The sequence below is a fragment of the Elaeis guineensis genome, chromosome 3, assembly GCF_000442705.2.
Source record: "Elaeis guineensis isolate ETL-2024a chromosome 3, EG11, whole genome shotgun sequence".
Taxonomy (NCBI): Eukaryota; Viridiplantae; Streptophyta; class Magnoliopsida; order Arecales; family Arecaceae; genus Elaeis; species Elaeis guineensis.
Window position 1 is genome coordinate 2,508,945 of NC_025995.2, and position 18,101 is coordinate 2,527,045.

Consider the following 18,101-nt stretch of genomic DNA (forward strand, 5'->3'; position numbering starts at 1 on the left):
AGAACATCAACGGTGAAAGCACTATGCTGGGCCGACACTGACACTGAGAGACGAAAGTTAGGGAAGCAAATGGAATTAAATACCCTAGTAGTCCTAGCCGTAAACGATGGATACTAGACGCTTTATATATATATATATATATATATATATATATATATATATATATATATATATATATATATATATATATATATATATATATATGCTCAATGAGTGGGGTTGGCTAGGCGTCTACGTCTTCTTTTTTTGGTAATCTCAAAAATAAATAAATAAATAAAGATCGGTCGGCTCCCACCAGGCCTAAAGACTATTCTTTACCAGTATTTCGTGTGATCAGATTACTTGGAAATCCCCAACCCCAGACTTCCTCCACTCACCGACTTCAATCTCTTGCACAAATCTATCCTAGAAGTGTTCAGCAATGGCAGAAGCAGCCGTAATAGCAGTTGTCTCTCCCATTCTGAAACTCGTGATCGATAAGCTGGATTCTGGATTTTGTGAAGAGTTGGGATTGGCGCGGGGTGTCAACTCTGACATCGGGAGGCTTCAGAGCGTCCTTTCGACGATCAACGACGTACTTGATGATGCCCAGAGAAGATCCATCGGCGACCAAGCTCTGACCGGTTGGCTGAGGAAGCTCAAGGATGCAGCTTTCGATGCCGAGGACGTGGTGGATGAGTTCCAGTACGAAGCACTGCGACAAAGGAACCAGAGACGTAACCAGCTTATCGGAACGGTAAGTGACTTCGTTTCTCCTAACAACCAAATTGCTTTCCGCCTTAGGATGGCGCGCAAGATAAAAGAGATCCATAAGAGATTGAACCATATCGCGGAGGAGAGGTCAAATTTCCATCTGGCAGAGGGATCTACGTCAGGAAGGGCTCTCGATCGAGAGACCTTTTCAATTGTGAATGAATCCGAGATTTATGGACGAGATGATGACAAAGAGAAGATCATAAATTTCTTGGTCAGTGCGGATGATGGTAGTGATGTCTCGGTGCTTCCAATAGTTGGATTGGGCGGAGTTGGGAAGACCACACTTGCCCAGCTGGCTTATAATGATCAGGGGATAAAAGAGCAGTTCGATCTTAAATTATGGGTTTGTGTTTCAGATGATTTTAGCATCCACAAAATTATAAAAGCGATTATTGAGAGTGCCACCGGGCAAAAGTGTGATCTCTCAAACTTGGAAGCTGCGCAGCTTCAGCTCCAAACTAAACTGAGTGGGACGAGATTCTTGCTCGTTCTGGATGATGTCTGGAACGAGGATGAAGCAAAGTGGGAGAGACTGAAGAGCTTATTGAGAGGTGGCAAGCAAGGAAGCAAGATCATAACCACAACAAGAAGCGATGTAGTTGCCAGGATAATGGGTACGGTGGCAGCACATGAATTGCAAGTCTTGACATCCGCTGACTGCTGGACTCTGTTCAAGCAGAGAGCATTTGAGCCAGGAAGAGAAGATGAGAATCCAAGGTTGATTAAAATTGGACAAGAGATCGTTGAAAAATGTGGGGGCTTGCCTTTGGCTGCAAAGGCTCTTGGAAGTCTAATGAGGTTTAAAACTGAGGCGGAGTGGTTCCATGTCAGTGATAGCGAACTTTGGAGATTGCCCGTAAACGAGAACAGTATATTACCAGCATTACAGTTGAGTTATGATCAGTTGCCCTCTTATTTGAAGCAGTGTTTCGCTTATTGTTCCATATTTCCAAAAGATTATATAATTGATAAGGAGAAACTGATTCAGTTGTGGATTGCCGAAGGTTTCATCCCAACAATGAATGGTGATATGCATCAGGAGGAAGTTGGCAACCAATACTTCAATAGGTTGTTGTGGATATCGTTTTTCCAGGACATCAGGAAAGATGAGTTTACAGACGGATGGGTATGTAAGATGCATGACTTGGTCCATGATCTTGCATGTTCTATCGCAAGAGATGAGTCCTCGATCATGGAGGTGGGCACGGAGAGAAGCATTCCACATGGATGTCGGTATTCATCAATTGTTCATGACGATACCGTGTCGTCAACAACTCTAAAGGCAGCTTTCGAAGCAAAGAAACTTAGATCACTTATGTTATTGAAGCAATATTCTCCCCTGCGGATTGATATCAAAGAATTTGCCTTCTATGCGATGTCATCCCTTACTCAGCTTCGTGCATTGGATCTAAATGGAGCTGACATCGAAGAGTTGCCCTGCAGTATAAGAAAATTAAAACACCTTAGGCTCCTTGACCTGTCACTGACTGGAATTAAAGCTTTACCTGGCTCGATTTCCGACCTTCACAACTTGCGTACTTTGAACCTTGCAGAATGTTCGAGTCTTAAAAGTTTGCCAGGGGGAATGAGTAATATGAGCAGTCTCAGACACCTAGACATCAGCGGATGTCCATTGATTTGCATGCCCCGTTGGTTCGGCCGATTGAATAGCCTCCAAACAATGACCATGTTTGTCGTGGGCAAAGAGCATGGACGTACTATTTCCGAGTTAGAGCACCTAAATTTGATCGGTGGCAACCTAGAAATCAGGGAGCTTCGAAATGTGCAGGATCCAATGGAAGCCACGAGAGCAAACCTGGAATCAAAGACAAACCTGCGTTCCTTGTCTCTGGAGTGGAACAATTACTCAATTACGCTATTGACGGCATCTCCTGTAGGAGTGCGGGAGCAAGTATTTGAGAGGCTTCAGCCTCCCTCTAATCTGAAGAAGTTATCTATACCGCATTATCCAGGTGTCAATTTGCCAACTTGGATGACAAAAATGGAGCTAGCATCATCACCGATCCGCAATCTAGTTACGATCAAGCTGGAGGGTCTCGATGGTTGCATGCGTCTTCCGACGCTTGGTCATCTACCTTTTCTTCAGAGTATCTTTATAGGAATGAGTGCTGTAATGAGAATCGGAGTGGAGTTCTACGGTGATGGAGGTATGTTTCCATCTCTACGATATCTCGAAATGAGCTGTTTCCGGAATTTGGTGGAATGGTCTACAGAGGCAACAGCAGCAGGAAAATCAATGATGGCATTCCCTTGCCTTGAAAGATTTTCTCTAACAGAATGCACCACATATCCCACCATCAGTCGTGAATGTTGCTATCGAGGGTGATCGGCTACTATCAGCGGTGAAAACTGGAGGATTGTACAAGCTGAGACACTTGAGTATCCGTAACTGTGAAGCACTATTGTTGTCGTCCGGGTGGGAGTGGATGCAGGGCCTCACCGCACTTACCACGTTGCATATTTCTGATGATAAGATGATGTGTTTGCCCGAGGGCATTTTGCAACTGCGCATGCCGTCCCTCCAATACTTTGACTTGGGTTGCAAGAACTTGAAGTTCATATCAGGGGAAGAAAGGGATAAGCAACAGCAGCCTCCCACCTTCTTCACGACCATCCAAGATCTAGCAATAAATTTGTCCTACGAATTGACCGCTCTGCCGGAGTGGCTAGGGAGCCTCACTTCGCTCAGGAGTATAATACTTGATGATTGCAGCAAGCTAGCGATGTTGCCCGATGGGCTACAACGCCTCACAGCGCTTTGGGCACTATTTATTATCCACTGCCCCCAGCTGGAGAAGCGATGCGAGAGGGATAGAGGGGAGGACTGGCCCAAGATCGCTCACATCCCAAACATCCACATCCGGTGATATGGCATCACTACCATCCGGTGAAAATTTATCTCTGTGGTGCATCTTCTTCCCCCTTGTTGTCTGTCAATTGGGACCTTTTTCTTTTTCTCTCTCTTCCTTTCTTTTTTTTTTCAATCATAATGTTGTTGTGTTTACGTTTGCTGTTTCTTATATATCCTCCAATAAAAATAAATAAAAACCTGGTCCTCTAGGCATGAACTATTTCAAAGTTTAAAAAGTTGCCTAAATCTTTTTTAACATTATTTAATTTTTGAATCCCGCTTGGCATGCTTGTTTCTAAACTTTATGGTCTCTAAATGGAAGCCTATCAAGATCTTTCCTAGAATACCATTACTCAAGAACTAATTCTTTTTGCTGTATTCATGTAAGACTATCTTTTGAAGCTTGCCACGTTTACACCTCAGAAGCTTGTTGCCTGATCCAAACATTCATTTTACAGAGCAGTACTTAGATTTGAATGCTACATAAGCCTGCTCTTCTTAAACTGCAGAATTAGTATCTACAATCCAAAATCTAGCAAGCAACCAGATTGGGACTTTTTGTTCATTTCTATGCATTATAATCTTATGATTAGCATGCTGATGTAAAATTGTCTGTTTGTTTTTGATAATTTACAAGGCAAATGCCCCTTTTATTTCCACTTCACCATTTTCATGAACTCTATCTGCATGAGTTTTTCGGAATCGCTGATCTTTATCTTTTGGCCTATGGACAGCTAATTAGATGCTATAGCACTCTGCATTCTAAGGCTAGGTTTAATTCATAGAAATGCTGATTCCTCAACCTTACAAAGTTCAACGGACATAGCAAGCATACTTATCGCCCTTTTATGTTGGAAATATAACGCCGAAAGGATGGATGCAAGGACCAGCATATGAATGCTCAATCCAATTGTTGGTACTTCATGCTTAATTTTCTATCAATATTTGTATTTTTCTGAACCATGTCACTCAAGTGTTTAATTTTCAATTTACTTTATCATTGATTATAAAAATAATGTACATGTAGATCATCTGAATTGTACCAACAAGAGAAAATTCTAAGACTTTTCCTGGTTCTTAGTTCATCCGCCTATATGCTTTTGTTGTTCAATCAGCATTATATTGGAATGGATAGCGACAAATTGATCTTTACATAGTTTGTACGCCTGAAAGCAATGGAGCATAAATAGTTTATAAATGCCATGTACCTTACCATTCTGTGCATCATATTGTTATTAACCGAAAATCATATTGTGGAAGATATTACTTGAGCTTCTCTGCTCCTTCCATGAGCTTCTGTTCTTGACCCAGCACCATATTTGGGATGAATAGCAATATATTGGTTGTTACCTACCTTTTATGCTGGAAAGTGATAGAGCATAAAAGAGTACTTCCATGTCAAGTTAAATTTTTTTTGATTTTTTGCCTCTCATTGAGCATTCATATTTACTCAAACTAGAATTCCAAGATTTCCTCTCGAACTAAATTCAACTACAAAGGGAATTAAACAAGTATTGCTGCCTTTTATGGCTATTGGTGTATAACCCCATGAATAGCATTAAGTCAATTGATAATCTTGTAGATACTTTGCTGCATTCAGAGGGATATCGATGAGGTTTTCTCACCCATGCAACCCATTAGCCGGTCCGATCACATTAAATCTTCGTGTACCATACCTGTTTTATCTTCTATTAGCTTTCTATTATTTTGTTCATGTATTCCTTGAGTTGTAGCATGTGTTGGCTTATTTTTGAATAGAAATCTTATATTAATTAAGAGAAAAATTAAAAAAAATAATAACTATGGTAGCATTATGGTAATTATCTTTGGATCTAATGTATTATTTGGCTAAGCATTTAGTGCTGTGGCTTTCATATAACTTGCTGACGGCATTTTATGATAGCAATCAAAAAAGTTACAAAATTTTACTGGTGCTTGTCTATAGAATACTAACTCCTTCTCCAAGAATTCGTGAGTGCTAAACAATTTTTATTGATTTCCCAAATGACTAACTTAATGCTTGTTGCTTTAGGTACTGCAAATATTTTGTTCTTAATACCAACATGTGAGGTTTTATATGTTTTGATGGTATATTACTTTGGGGAAATTTTGTGATACTTTTATAATTAGTATGCGTTCATGTGAACTGTGGGTGTGTCTGCCGCTGGCATCGGTCAAAGACAAGGGATTACTTTTACCCAAAAAAAAACAAAAAGAGAGAAAGACAAGCGATTAACTCCTTGATTGCAGAAGCACAGGCAATGGTTTCAACTTGCATATGTGGGAGGTGTCTCTGCAAGGGAGCAGACGGCTTGTAAACACTCTAACCATATTATCATAATGTGGCAGTTTGCTTGTTACTTTATTACTATAAATTTGAAAAAAAAATATTATATACTATAGCTAATGAAGGCTTGCTAGCACTCTTTTGCATTGTAATATCATGGTAATTTGCTTTTCGATGTGTTACTATATTTTTGATAAAAAAAATATTTTATGTACTATAACTAATGCCCTTTTATCCAAAAATAGGAAGGAAAAAAATTTTTAAAAGAGTTCTTTAATTTTGAATAAAAAAAATATGCATTCAACTGATGGGTATAAAAATCTGATAAGAGACCAACTTGATCAAGATTCAGCTTTTTTCACGGTGGTCTAACAATCAGACTCATAATTAGACCAAATCAGAACTATAAAAAATTTAATAAAATTAAAATATATAGTCATAGATAAATTTCCATTTTAAAATTATCCATTAAATTACATGGGTCTATATTTTATAGCACTTTCTTATTATAGTAGATCAAAAATAATCCCATACTTTTTAAAATGTTATTTATATATCATAAAGCAAATAGGTACAACTCGTTAATCTGACTTCCGAGTCAATTAATCAGATTAGGTAATAACTAAAAATATTTATTAAATTTAAAAATATGTAAAATGAACGTAAAAATATATTTTTAGTAAAATAAATTTAGTTTGCTTACATTTTTAACTTCAAATATTATCTTTTAAATCATATGAGTCTTTATTTTACAATACACTCTTATTGTAGTAAATACAAAAATAATCACAAGTCTGCCCCAATTTTTTAAAAGAATTGTTTATATATAATCTATAAAAGAATATAAAATTTAATAATGCTCTTAGTAAAATACTATAATATCAAAAAGAGGAAATTCTTCCATGGTCCCATAACCATGTTTCCCACCTCTCTCTTTCTTATAAATTGATTTGATGGCCACCAAGGCAACATCATGTTATACTCATAATTCATTATGAACATCATATCATAAATCATTGAATAATGTTTAATTTGAGGATGAAGACCTAATCATCATTCAACTAGCGAACACTAAATGAACAATTGCAGGAAAATAACTGCTAGATGCTACAGTCTACTATGTTTGCTTTTTAGAGGGCAAATTTCAAGGTTCAACTTAAAAGTTGGTGTTGAAGCATGTCTCCTTACGCACTTGTAATTAATTGCTCTTTCAAAACATTTCCTATCATATTTACCAATACCCCTCACAAAACACCATACCTTTTGGAAAAATTATTATACTCATCATCATCATGACAAGATATAACAAATGCCATCATTGACAACCTCACTGTTTATAGAATCCCATCACTTCTATGTTTGCATTTCTAAGTATGAGAACATTATATGTTATGTAAATTCTCTATGACATCAATTCACACTAAAATACCCAAAGTGCACTGAAATTGCTATAAAGTATAATATATTCAGAAAATAATGAAGTAATAAGCTTTTCCTTACCAAGTATTTCTGACAACTGAATCACTTTCAGATAAAAGCTTCCAACTGCTATAAAGCCCTGGTTGTTAAATTGTCCAGACAACGGTAAATTCACATCCCATCATTTCTAAAGCCTAAGCTCCCTCACTGGAAATTTCACTTGCAATTAACATTGAGATATTTAAAGCACTCTTTTACAATAATAATAATATAATTCCCGTCGGTGCACCAACCGCATAATTCTTATTCCATCACTTAAAAGAATGCCATAGGATTGATTCATCACCAGTTACCCCTTCAACCCACTGAACATAGAAATAGCTGTCCGACATTATGAATTCACAACCAAGTTTGAGATCTGATGCCTACACACGTGGGGGCATGTAGCCAAATTGCAGATAATTTGTGCTGGTACCAATCTATCAAAGAGTTTTTCTATTATTGATGCACCAAGCCAAATTAACCCATATGGACATAGAAATGCAGACTCAGAGATCTCTTTGGCTCACTGCCTCACAGATCATAACTTGCTCCATCTAAATTACATTGCCATTCTTTTGTTAAATAAATTACATTGCCATTGATATGAGATTCAAAACAAAGGGAAATCTCTCTCTTTTTTTTTTTTTTTTTTGTCAGTCTGAAAAACCAATTCGATAAGAAACTATGAGTCCACAATCAAATTTGAGATCTCATTCCTCTGGGATGTTCTCAATTGCAGATTGTTTCTACTGAAGCCAATAAATCAAGTGTCTTGTTTGATGCACATATTCAAATTGAAGTCATGGAATTGGAAGATGCAAAGCATACTTAGAGCTCTCCTCAACTCCTCCCTTGCAATACTCTAACATGCTTCTTATTCTTAGAGGTACAAAGATTTACAGGAGAAGGAAAGACTTCATAAAAGCAAAGACAATTTCAAGTGTAAAAGACAATCTAATCCAAACCCCAAAACTAAAATTGGTAGCGAAAAACTCCTCAGTACACTCTACTTAACGCTATAAAACTCCAATATCCTAAACCTAAGAACAGTCCAGATGTGAAAACGGCAACCCAACTCAGTACTCGAGGCATTGAGAAAACCAACTGCCTTATCACACTCAAGCGGCTATGAAGGCTTTTGTTGCAAAAGATCTCAGCACCCCACACGTAAAATACCCTGCGGCCTTGCAAATCTAGGCTTCGGATGCCCAGGTATGATGACATTTATTTGAGCCAACAAAAAGCTATTCTGAAACCACTTCTAGACTGTTCATTTGCTACGGCTGACAAACTAGGGGTTAACACCCTAACATCTACCTGCAGAACCATTCGCAATTGCTCTCTTCTCTGTTGCTGGTTTAGCCATCTTCAAGCATCACCAGCTGCTACAGCCACACCATTTTCCTCGGATGGCTTTAGTTGTTCAAGGCCACCCTGCTGCACATCCTTGTTCAAAATTGTAACAGATTCCAAGGTTTCTGCAATCTGGGCTTCCCATTAGCAGCATCCTTCTCTTTCTCCCCAGCAACAGCATCAGAAGTTTTTCCATCCCAGGCCTGAAAGCCAAAAAGAGAGAACAATAAGCCGATGATAGGCATAATGGAAGAGTTTGTTAGAAAGTAACAAATGCTGCATCCATCAAGCAACAAAATGAGCAAATAGAAAACACAGAAGCAATGTCTCTTAAAATGGGATGCTTGCTACAGCCGAAATGGACATACTTTCCATAATAAACTGGCATGCCTGCTGCAGCCCAAATCTGATGCCAACAGCCACCAAGCTACATAAACTGGCATGCATGATACAGCCCAAATAGGCATAGCTGGCATGCTTGCTACAGCCCAAATAGATATAGTTTCTACAGTAAACTGGCATGCTTGCTACTAGAGGTGTACACGGTCTGGTTTCAGAATATTCTTAAACAAAATCATTAAATTATGGTTTGTCAATTTTACGAACCAAATCAGGCCATTTTGTCACTTAGACCGGATCAAACCAGACCAGTGAATTACGATTTGGTCTGATTTGATTAACGGTTTGATATATTGCAATATGAAAGACAGAAATTTTTTAGAAAGAAAAATATTTTAACCGTATAAAAACTGAAATTATCAGGATATTCTTATGTAATCATGAATGTATAAATACAATGCAACAGTGGCAAAATGTGATCATTATTCTCATTTTTCAAAAGAATCCTCCTTTCTTTCTCATATTACGCTTTATGGTTTCGTCTGATTTAATATTTATTTGATGAAGAGAGAAATGAGATTTTGCCAGCTCTGAGCTTGAGCTATCATCGCATGCCAGCACATTTGAAGCAGTGTTTTGCATATTGTTCTTTGTTTCCTAAAGGTTATCTGTTTGAGAAAGAGTATACGGTAAACTTGTGGATGGCTCAAGGTTATATTCGACAAGATGGAAGAAATTCGGTGGAAGCCGTTGGCAGTTCATATTTTGATGAGTTGGTACTGTAACAGCCCAGTTACTTGGGCCTGTAGCTCAGACAGCCCAACAAAAAAAAAAAAAAAAATTACAGAGGAGGAGGAAGATTCCTAGCCGGAGTCTTCTTCCTTCCCATTTCCGACGAAATCGGACTCAAAGAGTCCGACTAGGATAGAAAACCTCCACTATAAGATCCCCCGTCCTCCCTTAGGATTTTACAACAAAAATTTCAAAGAAAATCGAGGGATTTGAGAGATTTTCTCAAAGATATACCGTGGGTGGTTGATCGGAAGAGAGGGGGGTCGTCGGAGCTATCTCTGGACATCGGAGCAAGGTATTCCTTTTCTCCTTTTGATCCTCCGGTCATCGGTGTACTTGGGAGCCGGCGAGGTGCCGGTTCGGGCTCAAACAGGGACACCCTGTTTGTGATTTTTTTTTCTTTTCCTGCCGCCGGCAACAGGGATGGTGGCACTGCCACCGAGATGGTAGCATCACCGTCGTCAAGACGTTGCCGGGGAGGGTGGCCGGAGGTGGCTCATCTGGTCGGATTAAGGGGAGGCGCTCGGAAAGGGGCTCGGGTTCCCTGTTTTCGAGCGTGAGGAAGAGGAGAAGAAGTTTCTTCTCTCTTCTCTAAATAAAAAAATAATAATATATATATATATATATATATATATATATATACATATATATATAAAATAAATAAAAATAAAAAATAAAAAAATTAAAATATATAAATATATATATATATATAATATAATTATATATATATATACATACATAGATATATATAAAAAAAAAAAGAGGGGGGACATGGGTAAGAGTCAGATAAACCTCAATATATATATATATATATTTAGAAAATTTATTTGGTTAAATTAATTTATTTTGTTTGATAGGAGAACAGTCCAACGACCAGGGGGACAACGAGTAGGGTTTTGATTTTCAGACTATAAGGCTGTGAATTTGATTCCTCATTGATCAAGGTAAAAATCCTGTACATGATCATCACTATGTATGTTATTTGTTTATAATATTGAATTTGCAATACTGGATTTATAATCGATGAGTTTTCTATGCTTGAGACACCGATATATGGCTTATATGAATCTTTTTAAATAGGAGCATGTTATGAAAAGATTTTTATGGTTGAAGGTACGAGTCTTATGGATATGACTTATCAACTTCATCATTCTGTAATTTCAAATAATTCGATAAAATCAAGAATTAAATGAAAAGGATATGGTTTGGACTAGCCTCGACATATGGTCAGCCCGCCAGAAGCTTATGCCTGGGACAGCCCCCACTGGCTTACAGGTGGATCAGCCGGCCAGGAGCTCATGCCTGGGACAGCCCGCCAGGAGCTTATGCCTGGGACAGCCTCTCACGGACTTTTGTACGTGGGACAGCCGGCCAGGAGCTCATCCTGGGACAGCCTTGAAAGGCTTATATGAAAGAAAAAAAAAATTTGGATTGGAAAGAGATTGAGGTATGGTCTGGGTTAGTCCAAAGCCAAAAAGGAATAAAAGGTTGTCAAACCGAAGATGTGAAAGATGGAACATATAATATGAAATTCAACAATGAATGAAGATTTCATCTGATGATATATGATGATACATATTATTAAATGCATATTTGTGACAATATTTCAGTTATTATATACATATGAGTTTTCTCAATTGTATTGGTTTTAGAAATATTAATTTTATCTACTGGCTTGATGTACATGTGCAGTGATTCTTACTGAGCTGGAGAAGCTCATATTTTCCTTCTTATTTTTTTCAGACTCACAGGATGCTTAGTTGGATGGTTTGGGCGAGAGCAAATGAGAACTGAAGCCTTTAGTAATTTAGTTAGCTTAAATTCTCTGATACCAATGAACATTTGAATAATTGTATTGAACAAGTTTACATTCGATTTGAAGTTGTGACTCGGTTGATTGATTTGGTATTTAATTGGTTATTTAAAATTTTGAAGTGTTAAATTATTAGGCCTTACATGATCCTCAGGGCATTGCTCTAGGGTTGTGTGGCCGTGTCTCGTGCCCAACTCAGGTGCTGGATTTGGGGCGTGACAGAGTAGTATCAGAGCTTAGGTTTAGAAATCCTAAGGTTCATTTTAGAGGAAGAGTATATGGGTAGACTTTTAGATGAAAATTGACTAATATGAGATATTTTTCTTAAGTTCCTGACTAAAGTGAAACTGTGTAGGTTGACATGGCTCGAGAGACTGAGCGTGGACGAAATCGGAGACCTACTCAATTTGTAGATGGCTCTAATGCTTGGGAGCCCGCTATGCAACAAGAAAACGCTCCACCCTCACTGGATGATGATGTACCACAACAAGAACATCCTATTGAGCCTGCAGAGGTCACTCCCGGGGAAGAAACTCCAGGAGAACCTCCTGAGGCTTCACTTCACCTGAGAGTTGGCGCCCTTCTTCTGCCTGAGAGTTTAGCCACCCGCATCGGCGTCCTTTTTGACTCCAAGCACTCTTCGCACCAGTTTTCGCCATCCCCACCGGCTCCCCACCGCCTTCAGTCTTCCGAGCCCCTTCGGGGGGGTTCTCCTACTGGGGCTTCTGCCCCGGAGGCCAACCTCGAGAGGATGCCACGGACCATGAGGAGTATGAGGGGAAAAATAGCGGCCTGCGAATTTTTCGGCTGTCGAACTGTCACTGAGGGTTCCCACCACCTCAAAGGGGGCTCGAGGGAGAATTTCTTCAACAACAGGGATTTAATAACGGGGACAATCGGTGAGCGCATTCCGCCCGAGAATTTCAGAGTAGTTGAGCGGGGTGACACCGGTCAAGGGGGCAGAGTTGTCATCACAAGCTGTGGCGGAATTCTTGATGTCGTCGGGGTCGAGGGACCAGAAGCGGTCGGCGCTGACGGTGGGGTAGTAGAACTTGTTGTGGGGACGGTGGAAGTAGCGCATGCCGACCTTGCCGGAGTACCTAGGACGGTGGTTGTCGTGGAGCACACGGTGGTGGTGCATGCCTCCGGCGCCATCGCGGCCTCCGGGGTGCCTCCGGTTCTTCTTGATGCAGGTCATCATCGCCGCTGCCGTTGCCATCGCTGCCCCTTGAATTCTATCCCCCCCTTTTCTCTCTAGGGCTGGAGTTTCGATGATGGAGCGAAACGAGGCGGGGGGCGAGAGCTGAGGGATTTATCACACGCACTGAAAAATACTGCCGAGAAGGATGGAACCGGAAGGAGAAGTTGGGAGCTTGAAGTGGTCTCCAATGCGTTCCTTTTGAGTCTTGTAGTAATATTTTTTTTCTCAGCCCCCAGGGCCTTGTAACGTACACCTTTGTTAATCAAGAATGAGAAGGAGATTTTGTTACTTTGTCCGCACTTTGCGTCGAATTGCTGCCTGCCGAACTTCTTTCATTTACCATTGTTATTGTTGTATTCCCTTCTTTTTCTTTTTCTCTTTTTTTTTTTTTTTGCCGACGTCGTCCAGAGGTCGCTGGTTGTTGCCGCATCGGCTCGCTTTTCCAGTCATCCTTCTTCTTCAGCCTTAATGGCTGTGTAATGCATATTTAATAAATAACATGAGAAGAAAATCTTTCGCTACCTCTTTTACTCATGTGTTGAATTGTCGCTTGTTGAGCTTCTTTCGGCTATTGCCTTGCTTGAAATCGATGCCGTTCGGAGGTACCCGATTACCGTCGTATTGACCCGTCCTTTCATCCATGGCCGCAGATTTGCTCGGGGCCGCTCGGGTTTGACGTCCTCTTTCAGAGTTCGAGCTCGGAGGTCCGAGCTTCTCGTCACCCTGAGGAAGTCGTCTTATCTCGGGCTTGTGTTGAGGGCTTTCTTGAAGGCCGGGGTTTTTGATAAGAACCCCAATCCTTGCTGGGACAAGGTTCTCTGCATCTTTGATGCCGTTTGTTTTCCATTCGTCGCTGACGTAGTCCGTCGCTTTCCTTTTTAACTCCCCTCCCCTTTCTCCTTTTTCTTTTTCGAGTGGGGGTTTTCCCTCTGCTCTTGGTGGGGTTGCGGGAGCGGGAAGGGGCTGCTGGGAAGGTCCCCTTTTCCCATCCGATCTTGAATGACCAGACTTTAATTAGTGTCAGAACAGGATTCTTCCCCTATTTCTGATGTAATCGATTTTAGCTCAGGTTAGGACAAGATCCTCCTCTTATCGCTAACGGGACTATGGGGGCACATATGGGCATTGCGGGGCCTCTCTCCCATCCGGTCTAAGTGTGACCAGGCCTTCGACCTTGCTCAAGTTAGGACGAGGTTCTCCTCTTATCCCTAACAGGGCTGTGGGGGCACATATGAGCGTTGCAAGGCCTCTCCCCCTATCCGGTCTAAGGGTAACCGGACCTTCGACTTTGCTCATGTTAGGGCGAGGTTCTTCTCCTGTCCCTAACATGGCTGTGGGGGCGCATATGGGCGCTCTTTGGCCTCTCCCCCCATCCGATCTAAGGAGAATCGGGCCTTCGACTTTGCTCAAATTAGGGCGAGGTTCTCCTCCTGTCCCTAACATGGCTGTGGGGGCACATGTGGGCATTGCAGGGCCTCTCCCTCCATCTGGTCTAAGAAGAATCGGGCCTTCGACTTTGCTCAAGTTAGGACGAGGTTCTCCTCCTGTCCCTAACATGGCTGTGGGGGCACATGTGGGCGTTGCAGGGCCTCTCCCCCCATCCGATCTAAGGAGAATCGGGCCTTCAGTTTTGTCGAGATGAAGTTCTCCTCCTGCTCCCGACACGGTTTGTTTTGACTATCCTGTCGATATAGGCTCATGCCAAGAGAGGAGACATGTAGATATGAAACTTTTATTTAAAATAAAGTTATCGGTAATACATTCGTAAGTTTTTCGAGCTCCATGGTCATGGGAGGTCTGCTCCTCTGAGCTCCTTGAGGTAATAAGTTTCGGGCCGGACTACTTCTTTGACTTCGTACGGGCCTTCTCAATTTGGGACGAGCTTCCCTCGATCCTGAGGTTGCGAGACAACGGCTCGTCGAAGCACTAAATCTCCTGCTCTAAAGATTTTATTCTTGACCCAAGAATTGTAATAGCGGGCAACTTTCTGTCTGTAAGCTGCCATCCGAACTTAAGCTACCTCCCGCTTTTCTTCCAGTAAGTCGAGGTTGGCTTTAAGACCTGACGAATTGTGATGTTCGTTGAATGCTACGACTTGTGCCGACGGGAGTTTAAGCTCAATTGGGATAACAGCCTCCGTTCCGAAGGCTAGAGCAAAGGGGGTCTCTCCCGTGGGCAGTCTTTGGATAGTTTGGTATGCCCACAGTACATGATAAAGTTTGTCTGCCCAAGTTTCCTTCGCCTTTTCGAGCCTCATCTTGATCCCTTGCAGCAGGGTTCTGTTGGTCACTTCAGCTTCGCCGTTCGCCTGAGGATGGGCTACTGACGTGAAGTTGTGGGAGATGTTTAGATCTTTACAGAATTCGGTGAATCTTGCTCCCGCTAACTGCCGTCCATTATCAGTGATTAGGGTTCTTGGCAGGCCGAACCTGCAAACGATTGACTTTGAGATGAAATCTTGTACTTTAGCTTCTGTGATTTTCGCCAGTGGTTCGGCTTCGACCCACTTGGTGAAGTAGTCAATCACTACCAGGAGGAACTTCCTCTGTCCCGATGCCATGAAAAAAGGTCCAAGGATATCCATCCCCCATTGCGCAAAAGGCCATGGGGCACTCAAGGGTGTAAGCTCGGTGGCGGGCTGTCTCTAGATGTTGGCATATCTCTGACATCGGTCACATTTTCTGACGTATTCAATCGAGTCATGATGCATTGTCGATCAGTAATATCCTTGGCGGAGTAACATATGGGATAAAGATCTAGCCTCTAGATGGCTTCCATAGATTCCTTCATGCACCTCCCACAAGGCGTATTCAGCCTCCGAAGGCCAGAGGCATTTTAGAAGGGATAAAGAGTATGATCTCTTGTACAACTTGTCCTCATAAAGGATGTATCGGGAGGCTTGATTTCTGAGCTTCCGAGCTTCTTTTGCATCATGAGGGAGAACTCCGTCCCTGAGATATGCCATCAGTGGGTCGATCCAACTGGGCTCATGATCAATTTCCATCACGGGCTGTTGCCCAGCTATGCAACCCAAGAGGGGGGGGTGAATTGGGTTTCTAAAAAATTTTAAGCCCAACAGATTACTTATGAAGAACAAAACAAAGACTTTAAATCAATATTAATTACCTAAAGCAGTATTGCAATGATATAATAAAGAAATAAGATAAAGCGATAAAGCACACCACAAACACAAGGATTTATAGTGGTTCGGTGCTAACCTTGCACCTACATCCACTCCCCAAGATCCTACTTGGGAATTTCAATCCACTATCCTTTGTATTCAACCCGAATACAAAACGTCAGAAACTCCGACACTAGCTATCCCAAGCTAGATCACTTGTTTCTCGGGTACAAGTAAACCCAAAACACTCCGATTTCAGGTTCGGATCAACCTTTCCTTGTTTTGGAAATCCTCCAAAAACAAGAACAAAAACTCACAAAGAGTTAGAAAATTTTGAGCACAGATTAATACAATAACAGCTCCTTAAATGAACGAATATAACAATAAAAGCTTTACTCAAATGAAGAACCCCTTTTTCGGATTTTCTCAAAGTGGATGAACGCTTGAATGTTTGAGAAGAGGTTGATTGTTGATTGAAGATCTCTTGAAAGCTTTGAACGATCTCTAGATCAAGGTTGAAACACTAGGCATGAAGGATTCTCTCCTTGAAAGCTCTTGCTTTTCTCTTTCACACTCTCTCTGGTATATTGTGGATCCTCTCTTTTTTTTTTTTTGGATTTTTCGTTGATCTCAGGCTTTTTCGTGCAGATTTTGGATCCTCTCTTCTGTTCTTCTCTCTTTGATCTGTCGATTGATCTTCTTCTTTTTCTCTCCAATTTGATCTGCTATTTAAACTGCAATTTCTTTCACCATTTCAAGCATTTTGTAGCATTAGAAGCAAGAGAAAATAATTTAGGTAGATAAAGAGCCGTTAGAGCAATTTTAGGAAGCATAAATGGCAATTAAAATGGGTAAAAAAAATAGCCGTTGCTGACATTTTCCGTCGCAGAGGTCGACTCATGAGTCGACTCATGCATCAGGAGTCGACTCATGAGTCGACTTCTGTTGCACAGACCAGAAGGTCTGATTTCTGGATTTTTCGGCTCAAATCAACAGAGGTCGACTCATGAGTCGACTCATGCCTTGTGGGTCGACTCATGAGTCGACTCACAGGTCGTGCCAAGTCAAAAATCCAGCGTGCCATGGAAATTTTTTGCGTGCCAATCAGCTCACAGTGCCATGAGTTGACTCATGAGTCGACTCATGCACTTCAAACCTTCATAACTTCAAAAATATAAGTCCAAATACAATAAAATTTTCACCAATAGTTTACAAATCATTTGTTCTATCAAATGATACTATCAAATCAGAATTTTAGTGAAATTACGATTTTGCCCTTGAAGAGCATAAGGACTTTTTCATTTTAAAATTATTTGTATCCCTTCAATCTGCTTTGTAATCATCAAAATCAATCTAGGAGCAACAATCTCCCCCTTTTTGATGATGACAAAATATTTGAACAAAAATATTTATGTTAATGCATTAATTTTAAAAGAATCCATTATAGGTGTATATGCTTGAAAAGAGTATGATTCTTTTGGCATGTAATATAAATGCAAAAATAGTTTGTTCATTTTCTTAAAGATTTGAAAAGGATATTAGATCATTTTGAGTTTAAGATATATCAGAGCAAGAGAAGATAAATAACTTTTGCAATGTATCAGAGTAAGAAAAATAATTTTTACAATGATATCAGAAAAGATTTTACAATGTATCAGAGCAAGAAAATTTTATAATATATCAGAGAAAATTTCACACTGTATTAGAGCAAATGTCAGAGAAAATTTCACACTGTATCAGAGCAAATGTTATAATATATCAGAGAAACTTTCACACTGTATCAGATCAAATTTTATCATGTATCAGAGCAAGTTAAAAGAAATTTTAGGGTGTATCAGAGTAAATCAAATTTCTTAAGTTGTATCAAGGTAAATAAAATTTCAAAAGATGTATCAGAGCAAGTTTGAATTTTGAAATATATCAGAGCACATAAAAAAATACTTATTTGCATTGTACTTATGATTTTGCTTTAGATGGATGGCTTTTTGTTTAAGTTCTGTCTGATACCAAATTTCGATACCAAATTTCTCAAAGTTTTGTTTAATTTCTCCAATATTTGTTTCCCAATATATTTTTTTTAATCTTCCAATTTTTGTTTAATTTCTC

General features: G+C 40.3%; 1 protein-coding gene across 1 annotated transcript; it reads left to right on the forward strand.

Annotated features, from left to right (window-relative positions):
• The first annotated feature begins 286 nt into the window (after window positions 1-286).
• LOC140856376 (putative disease resistance protein RGA3) lies at window positions 287-4,780 on the forward strand. Its single transcript, XM_073253532.1, is given in 3 exon segments — window positions 287-3,057; window positions 3,059-3,664; window positions 4,363-4,780. Coding segments are annotated over 2 exon segments (3,222 nt in total). The 5' UTR covers window positions 287-421; the 3' UTR covers window positions 3,645-3,664; window positions 4,363-4,780.
• Window positions 4,781-18,101: the final 13,321 nt, after the last annotated feature.